A 26,248-nucleotide genomic window follows, 5' to 3' on the forward strand; every position below is an offset into this window, starting at 1 on the left:
ATCAAGGATTTCTTTATTGCTAAATACCTATTCTAAATATGATTACAACCTCCACATCCATCTCTTGCATTAACGAAGCTACATGGCTCGGAGTCTGTTCTATCGTTGTGATAATGACGCTCTGTTTGGCCTAATAGTGAGATTTTTTTTTTTTTAATATATATATTTCTTATTTATTCACACAGTATACTAATTTATTCTCACAATGCTATGACTTTATTCTTGTAATTTTACTTTATTCGCAAATATTATGAATATAATCTCAAAACGCTATGACTTTATTCTAATAATTTTGACTTTATTCTCATATGAATTTAATCTCATAATGCTACATCTTTATCCTTGTAATTTTTACTTCATTCGCAAAATATTATGACTGTAACGATGGCTGGCAAGGCAATGACAGGCAGACGAAGATGAGATGATGTGAAGAACCCAAGTGCAGTTTATTACAAACATGGAATCCAAAAACCATAAATCAAATGTGAAACAAAACAGACATAAACCACTTGACCATAGAACCAACATTACACAAACACAATACCTCACAAAGGACCATGGCAAAGATGAGGGTATAAATACATAGACAAGGGTAACAAAACAATAAAGTTAAACCAATGACAAACTAGAACTGATAACGAGTTAACAAGACAATAAACCAGTGAAAACAAGATACATGGACATGGAGGGAAACAGGATGATCACATGAATTGTCATGGAAACAGGGAATCACATGACATGGCAGGGAAACAGGAAATAACATGACATGGAACCACATGACCTGAACAGGAAATAAACTTTTTTAAAAAGACACGAAAACAAGAACAAAACACATAAACATGACATATCCCCCCACTAGGGGCAGCTCCCAACATAAACACAAAGTTCACTGTGAGGGAGCTGGGGGGAGGTGGCGGCCATGGTGACTTGATGTGGCTACATGGCATGATGTGGTAACATGGTACGGCAGGATCCTGACTTGGCCATGGTAGGCGTGGATGCTGACTCACTGGCCGTGGCAGGTGTGAGCTCTGGCTCATAGAGCGGAGGCGGGCCTGGACCATGGAGCAGAGGCAGGCCTGGACCATGGAGCAGAGGTGGGCCTGGACCGTGGAACTGAGTCTTGCTTGTGACATGGCATGGAGCCATGAAGTGGGACCCTGGTTCGGCGACCATGACGTGGGATCCTGGCTCGGCGGCCATGACGTGGGACGCTGGCTCGTTATCCGCCTCCCCCACAGAGAACGGTGAACCACTTATCAGTAGGGCAAGGTAGATATACTGAGTTAGGCTGTAGGTACTCCAACCATCAGGCATCAGGGAGGAGCCCGGCTCATTCAGCCCAAAACGGAAACAGTCCTTGAGGGCAATCTCATTAAAGTTGATCCTGCAGGCCAGAGCGCAGAAGTCCTCTACATATTCCTCCAGGGGACGATTCCCCTGATGTAGGTGTAGGAGTTGAACTGCTGGGTTTATGGTAATGACAAGGCAGACGAAGACGAGATGATGTGAAGAACCCAAGTGCAGTTTATTACAAACGTGGAATCCAAAAACCGTAAATCAAACGTGAAACAAAACAGACATAAACGACTTGACTTGAATTGACTTGACCATAGAACCAACATTACACAAACATTAAACAAACACAATACCTCACAAAGGACCATGGCAAACATGACGGTTTATATACATGGACAAAGGTAACAAGACAACCAATGAACAGACAGAACTATAAACAAGATAACAAGACTAATAAACTTAAATCAATGACAAACAAAAGCTGATAATGAGTTAACAAGACAATAAACCAATGAAAACAAGACACATGAACATGGAGGGAAACAGGATGATCACATGACTTGACATGGAAACAGGGAATCACATGACATGGCAGGGAAACAGGAAATAACATGACATGGAACCACATGACCTGAACAGGAACTAAACTTTAAAAAAGACATGAAAACAAGAACAAAACACATAAACGTGACAACGACTTTGTTGGCCCTCATGTATTCAGATAGAAGACAAAGGCAGGCCTTACACAGTCGTAAAACCTAACTCAGCCCCCACACACCAAGTCGTAAATCTTACTGATAAAAATCGCGCCAAAATCAAACAAAGGGAGTCCAAAACAGACTACAAATCCCACAAAGCCTTGCTCACTAAAGGATCGAACTCTCAACTCCTATTGGATGAGGCACACAACAGAACGTCCCTCAAACCATGATATCATCAGGAGTTGAAATACCTCTGAAATGCTTCCGGGATTTGCTTCCAGCAACTTTGTTTGCAGTGTGTGGATGCAGCTCATCGCTGCTCTCAGGTGCAACCTCGTGGCACAAGGAAGTAACGTCCGACTTGAAACTGTGGCCATACAATCTCCATCTCGCTGGACGAGTTGAGATTACTCTGTGTTCAACCGAACACTCTAACGGATCCGAAGGAGACCGCCGAGCAATCTGCATTTTCATCTGTTTGCCTGCAGAAGTGAAGAGATTAAAGATTTCTCTTCCATCTCAATCAAGTCGACATTTCTGAAGTTCTCCGCCAGCCCGCTGAGAATCAACAGCCGTGCCCTCCAACAGAGCGAGGAAACGGCCTCCCGTTATCACACGAGCCTCAAGGAACCGGGTCGGAGTTAAAGGATGGAGGGACAAACATTCTACCTGTGTCCTCATGCAATTTAAGTAAGAGGTTTACGTCTGGGCAGAGATAGAATATTATAGTGTGTTATTCTTGTGTTTCAAGGTTTTTTGCTTGTACAGTTTACGGACCGCCATGTCCGCTCATTATTAATACTCAGGGTATTAATTATCATGAATTTGTTTTGCTGTATTGTGGTCCAACCAAACTGGACTGTTGTGCATTTTCGCCATCGCGGGTGAAACCGGCAAACTGAGTTATCCATTAAAGAGTCAATGAACGCGGGACTTTTACGAGCTGTCAGTCGCGTCTCTGAGCGATAAACTATCCCACGATCGCGAAATCGGTTTTAGGGCCGTCACTTAATTCTCTCTCTCTCTCGTACTAACCACACACACACACACACACACACACACACACACCTTATGTGTTATAGGATTATTTTTATTTCCATATCTAATCATATCACTGTTTAGTTTGTAGTTGGAAGTTGGAAGTTTATTGACTGCATTGTATTAATTATTAATTGATATTACTGCATAAATAAACTTTGTTTATATTACAAAGAGAAGTGTTTTGGTTTGTTTTGCATATGCCTGTGTCATGCTGACGGGATGTCAGTGCTCGGATTCAAGCCTTCATTCACTGTTTTTTTTCCCGAAAATCGATATTCTTCGGATGTCGATTTTCCTAAGAAAACAATCTAATATTGAGACTGTTTTACTATCTGGTTATTAGTCAGTGTTAATCCTTATTAATATTCTGTTGATTTTTGATAATTGATAATTATTTTTGATGATTGTTGAATTTGAATGATCAATAAGCTAGTGTTCATTTTAATTAATGTTTCATTGATGTTAACAATTAACGATTATCTTTGATAATTGTTGATTTAAAGGATTAGAAGAAGCTAACATTGATTCTCATCAATGTTCTATTGATTTTTATAATTAATAATTATCTTTGATAATTATTAATTATTGCTAATAACCAAACTTGCTCCTAAACGTAGCACACTACATTTACTGGAGCCCCATATGAGGTTTTAATGAGTTAGATTCAACTGATTAATTTAAATATTAATTAATAACTAAAGAAATAATTATTAATTATTTCTGATAGTAACACTGATCTAAACAACCAGTAAAGCCCTACAACTTTAATCTCAAAATCTCAATTTATTATTTTATTTAACGTGGCAATAAAACGCCATCGCGGGATCGCCGAGTAAAGTTAAAAGTAACTTTCATTTTACTTTACAACTTTTCAAAAGCTGCACCCCTGTGAGAGAAAATAGAAAGCTCCCACTCGAGGCATTCGTAACGTGTCTGATTAACTTGAGCAAGAACAGCGATAAAAGACAAATTGCGAACTGTCAATTAATGAAGGTGGGGCTCACTGATTACAATTTATTTACATTTGAAGCCAGAATTGCAGCCTGCCTTGTTGCTTTTGTACCCTGATATAATGAACATTAAGCCTTACTTTTTTTGTTTTTCATCACAAAAAAACATTCAAGGCTATTAACAAAAGATCTGGGGCTTCAGCCCTTTAGCCAGGGTCTAGCTATGCCACTGGACTGCACTAAACAAAGGGGGAGGTTCAATGTGGGCTGTGTGCAAATGTGTGCATGTGTTGTGTGTACGTGTGTATGTGTGTCATGCAGCAGTTTAAAGGACTGTAAAGGGATAGTTCACTTAAAAATTAAAATTCAGTCATTCTGGTGTTGTTCAAAACCCATATTTTGGGAGAAATTTTGAAAACATTTTCTGCTTACTGATGTCATTCAATGGCAGTGGATGGTGACCACGTCTTCAAGCTTCAAAAGGATGCAAAAGTATATTTCAGAAGTTTAATAAATTATTATATTCGACTTATGACGCGTTCTAAAGGCATACAATAGGGTTTGGTGAGAAACAAACCGAAACTGTAACCACTGCTCTCCTGTGCACGTTCATAAGAGTGCATGAGAGCAGGAGTTCACGCAGTCCCTGTTCGCGAGATAGGGCATTTAAGCAAAATACTCGCTTTGTTGTAGCTGCAGTCAGACCAACATAGAAATTAACCCTAACCCAAACTGGAGAAATCTGAGAGAAAGGCGAAAGGTGCCTGTGCCTTCTCCTTTACGAACAAGTGTGTGTGTGTGTGACAGATCTCCGACTCAATTGGTAAAACCTCAGCAGAACAGTTGGTAGGTGTAACACCCTTTTGTGTTTGTAAAACATAGTTTCCAAGTGCACATGGGGACAAAGATCTTACTTTTTGGAGAAATGTCCACTGGTCCACTGGTTTGGCCATAATGACCATCATTATGTTTGGAGAAAAAAGGGTGATGCTTGCAAGCCGAAGAACACCATCCCAACCTTGAAACATGGGGGTGGCAGCATCATGTTGTGGGGGTGCTTTGCTGCAGGAGGGACTGGAGCACATCAGAAAATAGATGGCATCATGAGGAAGGAAAATTATGTGGATATATTAAAGCAACATCTCAAGACATCAGCCAGGAAGTTAAAGATCGGTCGCAAATGGGTCTTCCAAATGGACAATGACCCCAAGCATACCTCCAAAGTTGTGGCAAAATGGCTTAGGGACAGCAAAGTCAAGGTATTGGAGTGGCCATCACAAAGCCCTGACCTCAATCCGATAGAAAATTTGTGGGCAGAACTGAAAAACCATGTGCAAACCTGACCCAGTTACACCAGTTCTGTCTGGAGGAATGGGCCAAAATTCCAGCAACTTATTGTGAGAAGCTTGTGGAAGGCTACCCAAAACATTTGACCCAAGTTAAATAATTTAAAGGCAATATTACCAAATACTAACAAAGTGTATGTAAACTTCTGACCCACTGGGAATGTGATGGAAAAAAAGAAAAGCTGAAATAAATAATTCTATCTATTATTATTCTGACATTTCACATTCTTAAAATAAAGTAGTGATCCTAACTGACCTAAGACAGGGAATATTTTCTATGATTAAATGTCAGGAAATGTGAAAAACTGAGTTTAAATGTATATGTATAAGTGTATGTAAACTTCTGACTTCAACTGTACATCAATGTAAATACTTTTAAATAGTATGAATGAGGCATGTAAACAGCAAATATGTATGAAATATAATAATTTCAAGACATATTTATTGATGGAATACATGGACTTTGTATATTTTTAAAAAGCTAAAATGTGACCAAAATTATGAAAACTGATGATAAAATAACATTTGTAAAATTTATATTTCCATAATTTAACAAATTAGAAGGTTCCCTGTATAATTAACAGTATAAGCTGAGAGATAATTCCTTTCATATGTAAGCAAAATGAACATTATACTGTAACTCAAAATATACTCAAATAAATTGGAATTGAAAGCTTGAGAATCAGAATCGAATCATGATATTGTGATGTATCATGATGTATTGAATCATGACATACTGAACTGTTTGACGAAAATGCTCACTTTATTTCATCTGAACCTGTTTCACAACAAAACCAACTGCAGCCAGGTATACTTGTAGAGACTGAATGGCAGCCAGAGAAAATAATACTTTTGAGATTTTAAACTTCAGCAAATTAAACTTCAGCCTTCAATATATGTTATATCTGAATAGTGTCTAATTATGCACTGGCAATGTACACTTAAGTTTCTCTTGCCAATAAAGTTTGATATGAATTTAATCTGCCCATTTGATCCTATTATAAAAAAAATAAAGAAAACTCCACTGGAAAAGGCCAGAAGATTTTGCCCAAATTGCCATTACAACATGTTCACTGATTTTATGGCATGTATACTGTACATGTATTTGTATCAAAGATGAATACCTGTAAAAATGTGTTTAACTCTATCTGCAAAAAAGTACATTTTAGCATGTATATACGTATTTAAATAATTAAAATAAATTATGACTAACCAAGTTCTTTGAGACAAAGTCTAAAGTAAATATATTTATGATTTTTTTTTAAATGTTTGTTGTAACATATCATGTACCATAATTTAATCACGATTAATCGTGATTAATCACAGAAAATTTGTGATTAATTAGTAAAAAAAAAATCTAATATCGATTCACAGCCCTAGTGTTTTGCAATACATATCGTACATTTGGGGTCTAGCAATACCAAGCCCTATAGAAATGCATCTCCTCATTGACTTCAAGCTCTTTAGACATGTTTTGTAAGTTCGGTTCTCTGGTTTGTGTGCGGCAGTGTTGTGTTGTGAATATCTCTGTTGTGGTCCACAGTAAACAAAGCAAGTTTTCACATGAACGCCCGCCCTCCTCCCAAGTGGAACTACATGAACTGCTGCACTCGTGCACTCTCATGAGCATGCACAGTAGAGCAGTGGTCATTTTTAAAAATAAATAACACATTCGATTAAGGTTTGTTTCTCTCAAAACCTTATCGTATGCCTTCAGAACAAGGCTTGAGTCACAAATAATAATTTATAAGACTTCTGAATTATACTATCTACTGCCACAGTATAACATCAGTGAGCACAGATTTCTCACAAAAATGTCCCTTTGTGTACAAAAAAAAAAGTTATATGGGCTTAGAACTACACAAGAGTGAGTATATAATGACTTTCATTTTTGGGTGAACTATCCTTTAAATCATGATAAGGGAGATGGAGGACAAACACCTTCAAGGAGGCAGTGCAGGGGTGGGATAAGGTGTGTGGTTGTGCGTTTGTGTTGGGGAGGGAGGGGGAGTGAAGTGAGAGAGTTTAAATGAAGGGATCTTGCTGTTGCCTGGCTACCAGCGGGAGCTGTTCCATCCCTCCTGTCTCCAGCCACCTCTCCCACACGAGCAGCCTGCACCAGTCAATGAGCATGTTCTCTCTCTCTTTCTCTCTCGCTCTCAGCCCCCATTTCCACGTATACATGCGCTGTGGGCAGCAGTCGCACATACGCGCTCTGCTTAAACACTATTGAAGCAGCTCTTCTTGTACTCGCTAACGCAGAGCTGCATTCGGCTTTGCATCTGTGAAGGAGAGAGGAGAGCAGACATGGAAAGCCTGTGCTGGTATAGCAGATATCACAATGAACCAAAGGTAGGAGCTGTGTGATGGTCTTTTAGCCAGAGACATCTGGTGTAGCCTTGTCCCTTCAAATGTGAAGGAGAGGGAGACACACAGAAAAAAGGGCTGTTTTTCTCTAATTTCACCCGAAGCCATGGAGGCAGTCTGCATGTGTTTACATAGGACTGTGACTCTGTAAGTCCTCTTACAAATTTTGCAAGGCTGTCGCTGTATACCTGAGTGAAGCTTACAAGTGAGAGAAAACATTGATGTATGGTGGTTTTTAGGCATGAAGCTTTCATACAATTTCAATAAGACTGTGAGGTTTTTCTAAATATCAGCTGGAATTTATATTGTGTAGTCAGATATTACCCATGCAATTATAGACAGCAAGTATCTGAATAGTGTTACACATGCATGTAGAAGTCTCAGTGCTGTTACTCTTGCTTTAAAGTGATAGACCACATAAAATGAAAATTCTGTCATAATTTGGTCAGCCTCTTGTCATTCAAACCCATATGACTTTCTTTGTTCTATGGAACACAAAATGGTAAAAAAAAAAAAAGGTAAATGTTAAATGGTCTGCACTTATATAGCACCTGTCTTAACCTTAGGAGATGTTAGATAGAGTGACTGAGGCTGTTGTTCCCTTACAAGCTGCCTAATGTGTTTCACAGATGGCAGAAAGAAAATCATATGGGTTTGGAACAGAATTGTCATTTTTGGGGGGAACTGTCCCTTTAATGTTTGTCTGTTTTCGCTACTGCATCAGCTGTGTTTTTAATCTGAGTGCTATTGCTTAGGCAAGAGGACACGTCATAAATTCTCATTGGTGTCAATGGCATCTGTGTGCAGGTTAAGATGTCTCAGGTGAAGCAGGTTGGTCTGTTGGCTGCTGGATGTCAACCCTGGAATAAAGATGTCTGTGCTGCTAGTGGAGATAGGTTTGCGTATTGTGCCACACTTGCCATATATGTATACCAAGTAAGTGGTTTGTGTAAATTTCCATCTTTAAAGGTGCTGTAAGCGATTTTAGCTTTCAGAAGCTTTCACGTGACTGAGCTGTTGAATTAGCCATGCCCCCTAATTCCAAAATTCCACCCTCCAAAGATAATTTTGAGACCAAATCCTAGCAAAAGAGCAGCATTGTTTGTGACTGTGGCTGTCAAATTTAACAGTGGCACAATAATGCCCTCAACTGACAAACATTATGAATCATAGCCTCAATGATCCACTTCAAATACAACCACTATGAGAAGGAGCAAATGATTGACAGGTGAAAAGGGTCAATGTCCACGGTCCGTGGACACATTTTTGTTTGCTGTTTACAAAGTCTACAGCTGTCACAGAGACTGGTGAGATATCTCAGGACACTTATTTCAGTAACATCTTTAAAGGTGCTATATGTAAGATTGACAACAAGCGTTTGAAATGGGTACTGCAAATTCAAAATATTGGAGAGTTGTCTGCCCCGCCCCAGACTTGAAGCTCATTCGGGTTGCCAGAATGTTGACATGCAAATTTGCCAACTCAGTGTCCATTTTAAAGGATTTCTGGGCTTTAAGCTGTCTCCATCTTTCAAAGCCATCTCCAGTATTTATCCTTGTTTTACTACGCCCGTTGTCATGGTGGTTTTTAGACGGATGGTGAGGCTTTTTAGGTCAGGTGGAATCTGTTATCTCTGATCCAGTTCGTTTGCTGGCTTCCATGGCTGCAGCACGCAGTGTTGTTTGCCTGCAAACTTGTTCAAAATCTGGTAACCCAGCAGTGTCAAAATACTATTGGTGAGTGGGCAGTGGGCGGGATCACACAGGCCAAAACATAAACAGAAATACCGACTCAGAATGGAAACCTCAAAGTAGAATATACTGTCTGTAGCATTGTTATCGGAGAAGGCAGTATTTTTCAACTTAGCATGTTTCCTAATTCTCTAATGACATATTATGGTCATTTTATGATTTAGTACAATAAAAATATGACATATAGCACCTTTAAGGGAGTAGAATTTGTTTTTTTTTCGCTTACAGCACCTTTAACTATTTCATTGTTAATTACGGTAAAACATACACAAAGAACTGTTAAAGGAATATTCAATACAAGTTAAGCTCAATCGACAGCATTTGTGGCATAATAATGTTGATTACCACGAAAATTAATTTTGACCTGCCCCTACTTTTCTTAAAAAATTTAAAATAAAATCTGGGTTACAGAGAGACACACAGTGAAAGTGAATTTGGGCCAATTTGTAACATTAAAACACTCACTTTTTCAAAAGTATAGCCACATGACATAAACAATATGCATGTTAACATGATTTTAGTGTGATAAAATCACTTTCTAACCTTTTCTGTGTAAAGTTGTAACCAATTTTACAAATTCATTGCCATGATGATGTTTTAATTAATTTATTTTTATGTCACCTTTATTTAACCAGTCACTTGAACAGAATTCTTATTCACAATAATGGCCTGAGTCACACAAGAAACATAAATAAAAAAACATTTTAAGCATAAAAAAAAAAAAAACATAAATAAAAGCAAGATTTAGTTATAACATTTACATGTTATCCAAAGTACTTACTAGTAATCATGTTATCCAAGTACCTACTAGTAATTTTTTAAAAGCAGAGATAGGTTTAGGTTTAGGGGGGGATGAAATAAATGAAATAAATATCCTCTGTTATCTTTTTAATTTTAAGTATTTAATGTATTCTGTTTATGTTATTGACAATTAAATCGGGTTTAAAATTGTTTTAGTGGAAGTGATTGAAGTCTCTCCCTCTAGCTTGACCACAGATATAATGAGTTTAAACTGCGAGCAATCATGTCTGAACACAAGAAGACCATCACAGCTATATCATGGTGTCCACACAACCCTGAGGTTTTTGCAAGTGCCAGTGCAGATAACCTGCTTATCATCTGGAATGTGGCTGAGCAGAAAGCCGCTGCACGCCTAGATAACACCAAAGGTACCACTGACTATCTGTATACACACACACACACACACACACACACACCTATTTTCTAAAGAAATACACCAATTCAGGACACATTATCCACCTGAAAGCATGTGTCCTTCAAGACATTCGTTGAAATAGCTTTTTGCCAAAAATACCATTTCTTTCCTAGGTATCAGACATGTTTAAGCAGCTTTATTAATTGTCTAAAAATATAAATAATTGCATAAGTGTATAATAATAATAATATCCATGGCTATAACCAGTATAGATGTTGATGGGACATGTCCTCCCCCCATATTCAAATTAGTGGTTGATCGATATGGGTTATTTAATGAGCAGTTCTGGTTATTTAACGTGCGTTCCTCCCATTATTGAATATTTGGTTACATCCTAGTTCATATTTAAATATGTGTGTGTATCAGGTATTCCAGCCTCACTAAGTTGGTGCTGGAACGCAGGCGACAGTGTTGCATTCGTATCCCACCGAGGTCCTCTGTACATATGGACCATCTCTGGGCCTGACTCAGGAGTCACAGTACACAAGGAGGCCCACAGTTTCCTCTCTGATATCTGCCTGTTTCGCTGGCATCCACTGAAGAAGGGAAAAGTGGTGTTTGGACACACTGATGGGAGTCTGTCCATCTTTCAACCAGGTACTGTGACCAATTTGAGGTTTGCTCATGTTTGCTTTTTCCTTTTTGAACAAGTGATTTTAGAACTGTGGTCTTAGACCAGTGACATTAACAAAATACTATACAGTATATGACGTAACACTAACAGAGATTAAAAAAAAAAGAAAGAGGCATAAAACAAACAAAAAAAGCACTATTACATTTTTAAACTGCTTTCAGATTATCTATTAAAACACAATGGGCCTTATTCATGACACATGAGCAGAATGAATATTTGTGTAAATCAGGATCAGAAGTCACTTGTGCAACTTGGCCTAGCAAGTTGCACACACAGGAAATTTGACTTGGTGGTTTGCTTCAAGAGCACACATACACAAAAATAAGGATATACACATACAAGGTAAAATGTTGTTAAAAAAAAACATTCTCCTTTTTGTCTCAGTATTTACCATTTTCCTTAATCAAAGTTGACTCTGTCTTTTGAACCAGCCAGAACTCTTTATGACCAATTTTTTTTATAATTACCTGAATCTATTTTCATTGCATCACCTTAGGCTCAAAGAATCAGAAGCACGTACTGCGGCCTGAGTCATTAGAAGGCACAGATGAGGAGGACCCCATCACAGCTCTAGAGTGGGACCCCCTCAGCACAGACTACCTGCTGGCGGCCAACATGCACAATGGCATCAGACTGCTGGACTCTGAGTCCTTATCCTGCATCACTACCTTTAGTTTCCCTAGCGCTGCCGCCTCTGTGCAGTGCCTGGCCTGGGTGCCGAGTGCCCCTGGCATGTTTATCACAGGGGGTAAGATACTGTAAACACAAACACGTTCTTCACACACACAGAAGTGAATATGACAGATAATGTGAAACAAGACAGAAGTGGCACGGGATTGACCACCTCCCCTAGTGTCAGCGCCACTATTGTGGCCAGAAATAAAGAGCGCAGGCTGTGGACTGAAGCGGGCATGAGAGAGGAGGGTAGCAGTAACGATCACCTGTCGCTTGTAACTGCTCTCTTTAAATGCTCTCATCTCGCTTCTCCTCAAGAGACCCATCTCTGTCCCATTTTCCCCCCATTTACGGGGAAGCAGGTAATCATGCTGCCATCGAGATGAGCCATAGTACTTGCAGCCCGGATTTGAAAGCACGCATTGCGGCCAACAGCCCAAAATTTCAGGCCATAAAATGATAAATGTCTCTCAGAGGGCTGACAGCACATTAACTGTTCACTTACCTAGTCATTCATGTTTAATTGTAGGTCTGCTTTTTATTCAAAGGGAAAGTTCACCAAAAAATGAAAATTCTGTCATTATTTACTCACCCTCATGATATCCCAGGTTTGTAGAAAATTATATTTGAAGAAAAATATCTCAGCTCAGTAGGTCCTTAAAATGCAAGTGGATGGTGATCTGACTTTTGAAGCTCCAAAATTCACAGACAGTCAGCATAAACATCATCCATACGATTCCAGCTATTAAATTAATGTCTTCTAAAGAGACATTAGATCAATACTAGTACAATACAAGTACTTTTTAATTATAAACCATCACTTCACGAGAGGGTGGAGTTCACACGGTTTCTCATTTAACGTATTTGCGTTGGCATGTTGCGGACCTAATCTCGAGTTTTCCTTTCGGTTGAGACATCCAGCATAAGCACACAAATGCACCATTGTGAGTAAAGAAACCGATACAAATACAGATCTAAAATTTACAGCATTCCTCCTTCTCACTTATAAATAGTGCTGCTCTTCTGGCTGTGACGCACGTGCCTCAGTTCCCACGTGTCTCACATGCAAACGCGATTACATCACACGCGCATACCGCTGCTGACCGCAAACGTTGATTTAGAGTTAAAAAGTTGTTAAATATTGATCTTTTTCACACCAAAAGCATGTCGCTTTAGAAGACATTAATTTAAAGCTGGAGTCATATGAATGACGTTTATACTGACACCTGCACTTGCATTTTAAGGACCTACTGAGCTGAGATATTTTTCTGTTTTTCTACAAATGTGTTCTGGAGAAGAAAGAAATTCATGCACATCTGGGATATCGTGAGGGTGAGTAAATGATGAGAGAATTTAAATTTTTGAGTGAACTAACCCTTTAAACTACCTCAGCTGTAAGTTTAAAATCAATCCCTAACTGAGATTTAAAAAAAAGAGTTTAAAGTAATAGAGCAACAGGATAAAAGTAAATCTAAATTAACCATGAAATTTTAAACAGGATCAAAACGATGGTTTAAATTTAACTGATTATTTTTAAATAAAGTTTAAAGTTTGGTGCAACAGAATTATGAAATGAAATTGGTTAATCCTTGTTGGTGCAACCCACCCTTAGTCATTCAAATGCTCCCAAACATCTGATTTAAGTCGCTTTTTTTGGTAGATCGCATTCCTCTGTTATATTTTGTAATTTGTGTGTAAACCCAGTTTCACGTAAATTAAAATTAAAAATTCAGTCCGTGATACCTGGCCAAGCAAATGCAGGACACTGTTCATAACCATAGTAACAGCACTAACCACACAGGCACAAACACAAGAGATTTTCACATTTAGGCTTACACCGTAAAGTTCTTATACTACATACATTATTTAAATATTATATATTAGGCAGGTATTTTTTTTTATTCTCCCCTTTTCTCCCCAATTTGGAATGCCCAATTCCCAATGTGCTCTAGGTCCTTGTGGTGGCATAGTGACTCGCCTCAATCCGGGTGGCGGAGGAAGAATCTCAGTTGCCTCCGCGTCTATCTGTGCATCTTATCACATGGATTGTTGAGCGCATTACCGTGGAAACATAGCGTGTGTGGAGGCTTCACGTTGTTCTCCGCGGCATCCACGCACAACTCACCACGCGCCCCACCGAGAGTGAGAACCACATTATAGCGACCACGAGGTTACCCCATGTGACTCTACCCTCCCTAGCAACCGGGCCAATTTGGTTGCTTAGGAGACCTGGCTGGAGTCACTCTGCACACCCTGGATTCAAACTCGTGACTCCAGGGATGGTAGTCATCGTATTTACTCGCTGAGCTACCGAGGCCCTTAGGCAGGTAGTTTTAATGTTGTGGCTGATCTGTATATATATATATATATATAATGTATACACCGATCAGCCACAACATTAAAAAACTGCTCATCTCCTGGGATTTTCAGCACCAACCGCAGGAGTTGAAAAAATCCCAGGAGATCAACAGTTACAGAAATACTCAAACCAGCCCATCTGGCACCAACAATCATGCCACACTCCAAATCATTGAGATCACATTTTTTCCCCATTCTGTGAACATGGTTGATGTGAACATTAACTGAAGCTCCTGACCCGTATCGGCATGATTTTATGCACTGCACTGCTGCCACACGATTGGCTGATTAGATAATCGCATGGATGATTGTTGGTGCCAGATGGGCTGGTTTGAGTATTTCTGTAACTGGGATTTTCACACAAAACAGTATCTAGAATTTACTCCGAATGGTGCCAAAACAAAAAAACATCCAGTGAGCGGCAGTTCTGTGGACGGAAATGACTTAATGAGAGAGGTCAACAGAGAATGGCCAGACTGGTCAGAACTGACAAAGTATGTATATATATATATATATATATATATATATATATATATATATATATATATATATATATACATATAGCTCTGGAAAAAATTAAGAAACCACTGCAAAATTATCAGTTTCTCTGGATTTACTATTTATAGGTATGTGTTTGAGTAAAATGAACATTTTTGTTTCGTTCTATAAAGTACTGACAACATTTCTCCCAGATCACCGATCCTCCACCAAATTTGGCTTGAAGGCCTCTCCAGGTCTCCGTCTAACCATTAGACGACCAGGTGGAGGATCGGTGATGATCTGGGGGTGCTTCAGCAAGGCTGGAATTGGGCAGATTCATCTTTGTGAAGGACTCATGAATCAAGCCACGTACAAAGCTATCCTGGAAGTTAACTTGCTTCCTTCTGCTCTGACAATGTTCCGCAACTCTGAGGATTGTTTTTTCAGCAGGACAATGCTCCATTCTACACAGCCAGTTCAATGAAGGTGTGGATGGAGGACCACCTGATCAAGACCCTGTCATGGCCATCCCAATCTCCAGACCTGAACTCCATTGAAAACCTCTGGATTGTGATCAAGAGGAAGATGGATGGCCACAAGCCATCAAACAAAGCTGAGTTGTTTGAATTTGTGTGGAATAAAATCACCCAACAGCAATGTGAAAGACTGGTAGAGAGCATGCCAAGACACATGAAAGCTGTGATTGAAAATCAGGGTAATTCCACCAAATATTGGGTTCTGAATTTTTCCTAAGTTAAAACATTAGTATTGTGTTGTTTAAAAATGAATATGAACTTGATTTCTTTGCATTATTTGAGGTCTGAAAACACTGGTTATTTTGACCAGTTGTCATTTTCTGCAAATAAATGCTCTAAATGACAATATTTGTTTTTAGAATTTGGGAGAAATGTTGTCAGTACTTTATAGAATAAAACAAAAATGTTAATTTTACCCAAACACATACCTATAAATAGAAAATCCAGAGAAACTGATAATTTTGCAGCAGCTTATATATCCTTGGGATATGATTGGCTGACCTAGATGAACAAACTTCTCCTGAACTTACATTTGAAACTTTATATATTGTATGTTAAATTGTTTCTTATTAAAGATTCTCAAGTTGGCGTGTTGAGAATATGGAACGTATCAAGAGCGACACCTCTTGATAACTTCAAGCTGAAGAAAACCGGCTTTCATGCACTTCATGTTTTAAATTCCCCGCCGGCGAAGAAATGTATGTATGTTCTCGGTCACCATGTATTGGCATTTATGTGTGCCTGTCTGGGTGTTTATGTTTGCCATCAAAATTACTCATTGAACTTGATGTTTCTTCACTCTTAGCAGTTAGCTCAAATTCCCCTTCCAAGAATCACTACACCTCCTCCAACAGCGAGGCTGTGCCTCCACCTACTCTCTCACAGAACCAGGCCTTCTCCCTTCCCCCAGGCCACGCTGTTTGCTGTTTCATGGATGGGGGGGTGGGACTCTATGACATGGGCGCCAAAAAGTGGGACTTCCTGCGGGACCTGGTAGGAATGCTATCATGTTATTGCTTGTCAGGTAACATAAACTGAAAATCCTTTTTCAAAGATTGTTACAGTTTTATTGACATTTAGTGACAATATAATTGATGCACTAAATAAACAGGGTATGTTATTTAATTTTTTCAGTGTGTAGTCTTATTAAACAGTGGATACATTCAAGTAAGCACCCCATCCCAATATTCTCCATGGTATATATACCATGGAGAATATATTTATATTAGTCATCCTTCTTTTGAAGAGTTGCTCTGGATAAGTCCTAACGCTGGTTTGAAAAGTCACCTGATCAATTCATCCAAGAGTGCATGTTGTTTTGTCAGACAAACAGCTCTTGTGGTTGCCTTGATTGTTTTTACTGGAAAAGGAAAGTGCTATGTTACTCCAATCTTTCACCTCATCATTAAATAGGGATTATTGAAGCATTAGCATTAAATTATTGAAATTGCATTAATTTTCTGAAATGGACCTTGGGTGTGCATTATTTTTTAGTTTTTTGTTTTTGTTATTATAATGGTTTTCCTCATTAACTGTTAATTTTTCAGGTTTTTGCCCCTTAAATGCTCTTGTGTGTAGAATTTGTAAATTTTTAAATGAATGTGGCAAAGTGCAATAGCCGTGCAGTTAATCAACACTTTGGAAAGTTTCTTAATCAATAGTAATCAACAGTTCAACAATCTTGTGGTATAATTATTTTTAATCAACAAACATTGAATGTTTTTTCATTTGCATACTTCTTACAGGGTCATGTCGAAACTATATTCGACTGCAAATTCAAGCCAGATGATCCAAACCTTCTAGCTACAGCTTCATTTGATGGGACGATAAAAGTCTGGGATATAAACACCTTAACTGCTGTATACACATCACCGGGCAATGAGGGAGTGGTTTACTCTCTGTCCTGGGCCCCTGGTAATAAGGATACACAGCATAAAAACAGCCCATGTTACCACTGCTTACTGTAAAAAGTGGTAACCTGCAATTGATATGTTAAGGAGCTTTTTTCTTTTTTTTTTTTTTTTACCTAATCTAACCCATGAAAATTGTTTTGTTGGTGCAGTCTAATGTATATTGATTCAGTGATGTTAAAAACAGTAATAATTTTGACTTGAATAAAACCAGTTAATTTAGATTTTACCACATGAAGCACAGTTTTTAGGTTAACATAATGGATAATGATTTTACTTTGTTTCTGTTTTATTTTATTTTTTTCTTCACTGTAACCTAAAGGAGACTTGAACTGCATAGCAGGAGCCACATCAAGGAATGGTGCCTTTATTTGGGATGTGAAGAAGGGAAAAATGATCACAAGATTTAATGAGGTAAGCCAAATACTTTTTACTGTCTTTATAAGTTTTTACTGTCTACTGAGTACACACATTGCAATTATCAATGCTTATTTATAGTTTTAACGGGGATTTATATTATCTGCCATTTTTATTTTGATAACACAATCTTAGTAATTTGAATTCTTCATTTTGGATGGAATTGTTTTTCAGCATGGGAAGAATGGTATATTTTGTGCCGCTTGGAGCCATAAAGATTCCAAAAGAATAGCCACATGTAGTGGAGATGGATTTTGGTGAGGTCCAATTAAATTTGGGCTAACATTCTTACTATTAGGCCATATTATCCTCATAGACATGACCTTCTCAGTTCTTTTTTTTTCTTTTTTCTTTTTTTTTTTTTTGCAAATGGTATCTGATTTCAGTATAATTCGAACCATTGATGGCAAAGTGTTGCACAAATACAAACATCCAGCAGCAGTGTTTGGCTGTGACTGGAGTCAAAATAACAAGTATGTACAGTACATATATCAAGTACTCATACAGACCTTAGAACTTCTTTTTCTTATTTTCTAGATATATATTGTATAATCATCTTTCTGTCTTGCACAGAGATATGATTGCAACTGGTTGTGAAGACAAAAATGTTAGAGTCTATTACTTGGCCACCAGCTCAGACCAGCCACTAAAAGTCTTTACGGGTCACACGGCCAAAGTATTTCATGTGCGTTGGTCACCACTCAGAGAGGGAATACTGTGCAGCGGCTCAGATGATGGGTAACCAGTCAATTAAAATCTCCATTTACACTTCTTATACTGTAAATATACTGTAGGTCTCTATGTTGCTTAGTAGTGATAAAAATTATAATTTTTAGATATTACTTATTACATGTTTCCATACTGGCTTTTGAATTAATACAAACAGCCTTGGTTTACAGCTTAAGTTATTTTTGTATGTATATAATTTGTTTATTGTAGGTAAACCCTGCATCATTTTGTAACTAGGCACGTTGCAACTAATTTCCAGCAACAAGCCATTTGTCCATCCCCCCTTGATGGGAAACTTCTGCACACACATCGTGACACAAACACAGCCGAAGTTTAATACATTTTGGTGGAGCGGGACCAGTGAGATTTCACAGAGGATGGGGCTACCCAGCGCGGCACAAGAAATGCAAACCTAGCGATCGACAATATGTTCAGTCCCTCGCTATATGTCACGGTTGTGGCTGGTTAGAAAAAAATTCACTCAGATTTACATGGAAGAGATAGCTTATCACTTTTTGCTTTATTGCATCGTGCCTGGTTATGACACTGTGTAATGTTAATACTTCGGACCTGCTACCTCACTTAATTTAGCCTCATTCATGTCTGTTTCTGTATGTTTTATAGAACTGTTCGTATTTGGGATTATACTCAAGATGCCTGCATTAACGTGCTGAGTGGCCACACGGCTCCGGTTCGGGGTCTGATGTGGAATACAGAGGTTCCATACCTTTTGACCTCAGGGAGCTGGGACTATACCATCCGTGTCTGGGACACCAGAGATGGCACCTGTCTCGACACTGTATATGACCATGGAGCTGATGTCTACGGTACTGTATTAAATTAATATGATATAGACAAACTATTCTGTGGTTATTTATGGTGTCTGATTAATTTTTTTTTATTATTTGTCTTACATGCAGTATAAATTAATTTCAAATTCCAAATTAGAACACACACAGTGTTTGCTTGGTATCTGCGATCTGCAAATGTTATGCATTGCAACAGCTAGTCTTAAAAAAACATAGCTGATTGATTTGAGTTCTAGCAATGTAAGCGAAAAAAAAAAAAAAATTAATAAAAACAGTCAATAGTGATGATTCCTGAATCTGTAATACAGGAACTCAGTACTGTGTTCTTGTAGAACCGTTCATTGGAGGAACACTCATATACCACTGCAGTATTCCAAGTTATAATGCATTATTCATGCAGCCTTGTCAAAAATATGAAATCCCACAGGTCTGACGTGTCACCCCAGCCGTCCGTTTACTATGGCTTCTTGCTCCAGAGACTCAACAGTCAGACTTTGGTCACTCACTCCTCTAATTATCCCGCTAGTGGTCAACATCCTTACTGACCACAGTTGGGATGACATCATTGGCAATACTGGTAAAATTATTCAGCAGAAGCTGAAGTGTGTCATTTTTTTAATGTTAAAATTTCAAGTTAAGTTTTATATGTATAGCGCTTTTACCAACACACATAATTTCAAAGCAGCTTTACAGAAAATTATGCTGTGATGTCTATAATGCTGACGTAAATGGACAAATACTTTCTCTTATCCAAATTAAAGGGACAGTTCACCCAAAAATGACAGTTCTCTCATCACTTGCTCACCCTTATACCATCTCAAACTTGTGTCTTTTTTTGTTCTGCGGCACACAAATTAAGATATTTTAAAGGATGTTTGATGTGTTTTTGTATATACAATGTACAACAATGGGGTCCATATCTTTCAAGCTCCAAAAAGACATAAAGGCAGCATAAAAGTAATCCATACAACTCCATGTCTTCTGAAGTGATATGGTTACTTTGAATGAGAAAAAGTCAAGAATTCCACATATTCACTAAAAATCTTGACATCCGCAGTGTACTTGATGAGTTCATGAGATAAGCTCATTCACACACTTCCACATGCTTGATGTGGAAAATATCTTTGTTTGTGTTCTGCAGAAAAAGAAACAAAAGTCATAAAAGTTTGAGAGTAATTGATGAGAGAATTATCATTTATAGGTGAACTACCCCTTTAATATGCAGAGACAACTAAAAGTAAGCCATCCGTAGGTTGATTTCCATAAAAAACGTTAACATTTGTGGCTCTGTGGCGCTATAAAAACATTGCTCTTTTTGTTTAAGCATCCTGACACAGCAACATTGACTCAACCAATGAAGTGAGTTTGGGGCAGAACTATCTAATTGCCCGATCAAAGGTAGATTGAGGGGAGTGTTTTGGAAACCTAAAAAACAATCATTATTTTTGCAAATCCATTTGGTAACTCTTATTTCCACAGAAATGACCCACTTCAGCTTTAAAACATGTATACAAATGGCTTATTGTCTATAGGACTTATTTTTCTCATCTTGGTTTTTCAGGTTTGTAAAGACTTTAAGCGTTTTTAATTTTTGTTTGTAGATCGTGCTATGGTGCCTGGAGCACCTCCCCTCCTGTGTGGAAAAGTTTCCCGAGATATCAAACAGGAGCTGGATAAACTCTCTAGTGATGTGCAGATGAAGAAGCTCAGATGGTTCTCGGAATGTTTCTCTGTAAGTAGATCTCAACGCAGAACTCCCACTGGACTTTATTTAGAAAACTTAAGCAGTTTTGTGAAGGCTTTTTGAGAGGTCTTTCTTGAGGATTTGCTCTCTCTTTGTAGCCACCAGGGGGGAGTCATAACCTATGGGACTTGGTTGCTGTAATCAATGGGCAGGATGATAGTCTTCTCCCACAGAACTATGGGCAGGGCATCATGCATATGAAACACTTGGTCCGCTTTAAAACTGTGAGTATATAAATGTACTCTATATTATAGAGACAGTGTTCTAATAGCGTGACAACTGAAATGCACAAAGGAGTTCTTCAAGTTTCTGTTGCATATTCTGTTCTCATTAAAAATGCACTCAGTTGGCTAATTTCTGTTTATCTTGTGCTGGCACTTATCAGTGTGGATGCAGCATCTTACAAAAGCAATAGTTTTCAGTTACCTATTCCATAGAACTACTCTATTACAGTCAGTCCTTATTATACTGTGAGTAAAAGTGTCTGAGAACAGGGGGTTGCCAAGATTAAATCAGTAGAGTCTGCTGATTATGTGATCTCAACATGGCAACCCCCATGACGAAAGTAAAATAAAACTTTTAATAGGCTAATGATATGACTGGGGTCATGATACTACTGAGTGCATTTTTAAATACCTGTGCAACTAGTGTAATTTTAAACTTTTTAAAATCTTTTGAATAGATTGTTATCAGTAAGTAATCATTCAGTGTTATTAGTTATGGATAGTGATAATATTTTTTTCACTGTATTGTACTGTCTCTTCTATGTAGTCTGAAGCACAAGAGCTGACTATAGTAAAGATGTCAAAGTTTGGGGGTGGAATTGGAGCACCTAGTAAAGAGGAAAGACTAAAGAATGCAGCAGAAATCCATATCAGACTGGGTCAAATCCAGAGATATTGTGAGCTTATGGTGGAACTGGGAGAGGTATGATCTGAAAGCTTTAAAAGCCACTCAGATTTTTTAAATGGTTGTTTATTAGTTGAATAATTTAATATTGAAATGAGAAACATGTTGTAAACACACTTCAAAATTTGGGATTTTTAGATGATTTTGATTGTTTATGATGTTATATGTAGTGGGAGAAGGCTCTGTCAGTGGCCCCTGGTGTGTCCATGAAATACTGGAAGAAGCTCATGCAAAGGTATCTCATACAGTCCTCTTTACATTGAAATCAGTTGTTATGAATAAATCATCATCAGAAATTGTTCTTTGCAGGAGAGCAGACCAGCTTATGCAGGAGGGCAATGATGATGTCATCCCATACTGCATTGCTACTGGTGAGGTGAAAAAGCTGGTGAATTTCTTCACCTCTAGAGGTCAGCTGAAAGAAGCAGTGCTGGTGGCTCAGGTACAGAGCACTGTGGCATTTTGACTTTGCAAGACCGTGGACCTTTGTGTTAAGTGTTGAATAATATATTCTGACTTTTCTGTTCTCTATCAGGGTGCTTGTGAGGGCAATATTCATGGACCTCAGGTCACATCAATAAACCATGCTGCAAATTCAGAAAATGATAACATAGAGAAGTACTGTGGGTAAGTTAGACTTAGTATAAAAAGGTCATATCATGAGAAATAAAAATTTTCCTTGATATTTTGAGGTCAAAGATTTTCTCCCCACCACAAAAAGAACATTTAACGAAACTAAGCTTTAAAAACAACTTGCTCCATACCTCCGCAATGAACTGACAACTAACAGATTGATTCTATCTATGTCCAGGCTGTTGCATCGGGTGTGTAAAGAGCTGGCAGAGTGGTATTTCCAAGATGGCCGTGCTGTGTTGGCAGCCTGTTGCCACCTAGCAGTAGACAACACAGAAGTAAGCACACAATGCTGAGACTTAATATTCACTTTAACAACATTTAAAATTAGAGAACATCCAATAATATTGGTGATCAATTCCAAGACAATTAAAACTTAATATATCTGCGAGTATTTTCTTTTTGAAACATTAACCTCTTGGGATTAATGCTGTCCTCATGTGCTTCCCACTTCTGATGTCACAATTACAAGTATGTCACGTTAAAGTGCTTTGTTGTCAGAAAGAAAAAGGAATCATGGAGGATGCCAGGGTTGATTCTTGCATATTTCTTGGGTGTGGTAGGGACCAAAGCAGTCACACAGAGAATGACACCAGAGAGAAGGAATGGCATTTAAAAGGATGTTTATTTTGTAGGAGGTACAAAACGTGCAAAATAAAAACCGTGTTTAAGACTAAATAAATCAAAGGTAATCTAAAAACAGTCTTAAAGCTAGACCTGTTTACAGTACTAGAGCAGTACTCTCCCCTCCCTAAACAATGGAGGCCGGATTATCCTTTGCACTTGAGCAGCACTAACAACCCTGTCCATGTGCTCCAAACACTGGTCATCCATCTTGTCTTCCCACCTCTAGTGACACCAGGCCTATATATACACATTTTTCCTCTGCAAATTGGAACATGCCATTTTGTTCAAATGAAATTAACTCTCGCCTTCCCAATTAAATCAAATTTTAAAGATATAAATAATGATTAAATACAACAGTTAAAATGAAAACATACAATAATTAGGACGGATAAAAACATTTTCACAATAAATATTGTAAAATGATGAATAAAATAATACATGTCCTTTGAACACATTAAAATTTTGTGATGGGAGACTGACCCACAGGCTCACCATCACATTGGGGAACTCTTCTTTTGACACCATAATCAGTGTTAAGTTATTAAAAGTACTCTAATTACTTTGTACAAAAACTAGTGTAGCACATTACATTTAATGTAATCAGATTACAGTTAATGAGTTTTTAATTAAGTTCATTACTTTTAAGTACATTACTAGGACTTTTTTGGGGGGATTTTCTCCCCTTGTCTTCCCAATTTGGAATGCCCGATTCCCAATGCACTCTAAGTCCTCATGGTGGCGTAGTGACTCACCTCAATCCAGGTAGCGGAGGATGAATCGCTGTTGCCTCCATGTCTGAGACTGTAAATCCGTGCATCTTGTCACATGGCTTGTTGAGCACGTTACTGCAGAGACCTAGTACGTTTGGAGGCTCACGCTATTCTCCCCAACCTCCACGCACAACTCACCATGCGCTCCACCTAGAGCAAGAACCACATTATAGTGACCACGAGGAGGTTAACCCAATGTGACTCTACCCACCCTAGCAACCAGGCCAACTGGTTGCTTAGGAAGCCTGATTGGAGTCACTCAGCATGCCCTGGATTTGAACTTGCGACTCCAGGTGTGATAGTCAGCGTCTTTACTTGCTGAGCTACCCAGGCCCGATGGTTGCAGATATTTCTTAAAGAATAAGATTTTAATAAAGTATCGTAAAGCAATTAGTGTGGCATTTACTTTTTCTGTACAGAAATCTGATATACATTTACCAAGTCATTAGTAATTTATAGTGAATTACTTTTTAGAGTAACTTACCCAACACTGATCGTAATACATGCTAATTAGCTTGCCTTGCTCACGATAATATAATTTTGGTCAAATACATGCTATTTTCTGTGTACATTTTTTTTTTACTGGTGTTAAATACCTGGCATTCATGTGCAACTTCCAGGTAGGATACTTCCGATAGCACATGAAGGCAGCATAATTGTTAAATGTTTGGCCAGTTTTACACAAGTGTTTAGATTAGGGTCTAATAGAGTTTTTATCTTCCTATTGTCAGCTGGCTATGGCATCTCTTATCAGAGGCAATGAGCTGGAACTGGCAGTGTGTGTGGGCACAGTGCTGGGAGAATCAGCCAGTAAAGCCACCCACTATGTTCTGGAGCTCTTGGCCAGGAAGTACATGACCACTGCCACATGGTAAGCATAAAACTGATGCTGTTTGACTATAATACAGGTTCCTCTTAAATAGTTTGCACACTTTCCTCTAAATGTAACCCATCTCTGATCATCAGTCATGCACAAAAGTGTTGATATGATCCTGACAGACATCTACCTGTTACATTTTTCATTTCCATCTCTCTATAGCTTTCCATTTGTGACATACAGGTATTTTTTCTGCCTTCCTTTAGTGCATCAGAGGATCAGTCAATTTTGGTCGTTTATGTTCATCTGGTTTACTGCATATGCTTTTTTGTTCTCAATAGATAATATTTCTTTAATGTTCATAACTAACTTAGTTGTAAGTCACTCTCAGTATTTCACCTTTTTCCATTTTTCAGTGCGTTCTGTCAAAGTTAACTAGTCATTTTAAATATATCTTAGGTGATTACTGACATGTATTCTTAACTTTCTGTACTGCAATTGCTACCATGTTTTCCCACTATGTTAAAAATGTATATACAAATGTGCATGTGTACTAAAGTCAGTTATTTGTTACTCAAACACATGATTGCATCAAACACATTTTTTTCTGAATGCAGACTTTTCTCATTAACATTTAAAATAGTAATAATAAATTTTCATTTTGCATCATCTTCTTCTATACTATTGCTCTGCTTTACTAATGCGGCATTTGGTCTTCTATTCCCCAGTCATCTTGTGGCCAGATTACTCCAGATGATCCCTGATAATGAGATCTTGTTAGCCAAACTGTGTGCCTTCTACCCTGGCAGCTCAGCCGAAATCAACGACCTGCACGTGAAGGTGTCTACCTCATTTATACATTCTAGAGCTTTACACTACAATTGCTAAACTTGACCTCAAATCAACAGACAGATTTCAGTTCCTGTTCTGAAATAACTGTGGTCAGTTGATTAACATTAACAGAATGAAAATAATTGAATGGGTTTGTTTCAGTGAATAGACCCTTTTCACAGACTGTGATGACAGGTTTGCGCCTTATTAAGCAGTATAAATCTACCAAACTTTTTTATATTTTCAAGTTTTTAATGATTTACTGTAAATCTATAACATTATACTTTGTAGTATATTACCCTCGAATTAGTTTTTAAATTGAGTTACCACTGCTGCGATGATGTTTCTAATACAGCTGCTGAGGGAATTACACATTTTGGCCTCTTTCTCTTTTCTGACTGCTGTAATCCAACACTTTTTAAACACTCTTTACAAGAAGGTTCCATTTGTTAAAATTAGTTAACTACATTAGTAAACATGAACTAACAATGAACAATATTTCACAGCATTTATTAACATTAACCTAGATTAATTTCAACATATACTAACATACTAACACATTTTATAAAAATAAAATAACATTTACATTAGTTAATGCACTATGAACTAATAATGAAATTAATAAATGAAAATGTATTAATAAATATTAATAAATGCTGTAAAAAATATATTGTTCATTGTAAGCCATGATAACTAAT

General features: G+C 38.0%; 1 protein-coding gene across 5 annotated transcripts in view; it reads left to right on the top strand.

Annotated features, from left to right (window-relative positions):
• LOC127445440 (WD repeat-containing protein 17-like) overlaps window positions 1-26,248 on the top strand; it is a 42,678-nt gene that overhangs the window by 12,570 nt on the left and 3,860 nt on the right. For 2 of the 5 annotated variants that reach the window (XR_007897988.1, XM_051705513.1), the window contains exons 1-24: window positions 7,572-7,689; window positions 8,512-8,640; window positions 10,441-10,624; window positions 11,038-11,268; window positions 11,802-12,053; window positions 15,930-16,052; window positions 16,160-16,347; window positions 17,100-17,268; window positions 17,587-17,678; window positions 17,856-17,938; window positions 18,068-18,154; window positions 18,255-18,419; window positions 19,035-19,237; window positions 19,647-19,796; window positions 20,821-20,951; window positions 21,062-21,187; window positions 21,735-21,890; window positions 22,043-22,107; window positions 22,182-22,314; window positions 22,408-22,499; window positions 22,684-22,783; window positions 24,634-24,773; window positions 24,942-24,962; window positions 25,448-25,559. Coding sequence is in view for 4 of the 5 variants with exons in the window: in XM_051705513.1 (XP_051561473.1) it covers window positions 7,645-7,689; window positions 8,512-8,640; window positions 10,441-10,624; window positions 11,038-11,268; window positions 11,802-12,053; window positions 15,930-16,052; window positions 16,160-16,347; window positions 17,100-17,268; window positions 17,587-17,678; window positions 17,856-17,938; window positions 18,068-18,154; window positions 18,255-18,419; window positions 19,035-19,237; window positions 19,647-19,796; window positions 20,821-20,951; window positions 21,062-21,187; window positions 21,735-21,890; window positions 22,043-22,107; window positions 22,182-22,314; window positions 22,408-22,499; window positions 22,684-22,783; window positions 24,634-24,773; window positions 24,942-24,962; window positions 25,448-25,559 (3,177 nt within the window). In the remaining variant the exon portion in view is untranslated. Of the gene's footprint in view, window positions 1-7,571; window positions 7,690-8,511; window positions 8,641-10,440; window positions 10,625-11,037; window positions 11,269-11,801; window positions 12,054-15,929; window positions 16,053-16,159; window positions 16,348-17,099; window positions 17,269-17,586; window positions 17,679-17,855; window positions 17,939-18,067; window positions 18,155-18,254; window positions 18,420-19,034; window positions 19,238-19,646; window positions 19,797-20,820; window positions 20,952-21,061; window positions 21,188-21,734; window positions 21,891-22,042; window positions 22,108-22,181; window positions 22,315-22,407; window positions 22,500-22,683; window positions 22,784-24,633; window positions 24,774-24,941; window positions 24,963-25,447; window positions 25,560-26,248 lie in introns of those variants that run through there. The other 3 variants (XM_051705514.1, XM_051705516.1, XM_051705515.1) reach the window with 3 other exon arrangements.

This window comes from Myxocyprinus asiaticus, chromosome 8, assembly GCF_019703515.2.
Source record: "Myxocyprinus asiaticus isolate MX2 ecotype Aquarium Trade chromosome 8, UBuf_Myxa_2, whole genome shotgun sequence".
NCBI classification, from domain to species: domain Eukaryota; kingdom Metazoa; phylum Chordata; class Actinopteri; order Cypriniformes; family Catostomidae; genus Myxocyprinus; species Myxocyprinus asiaticus.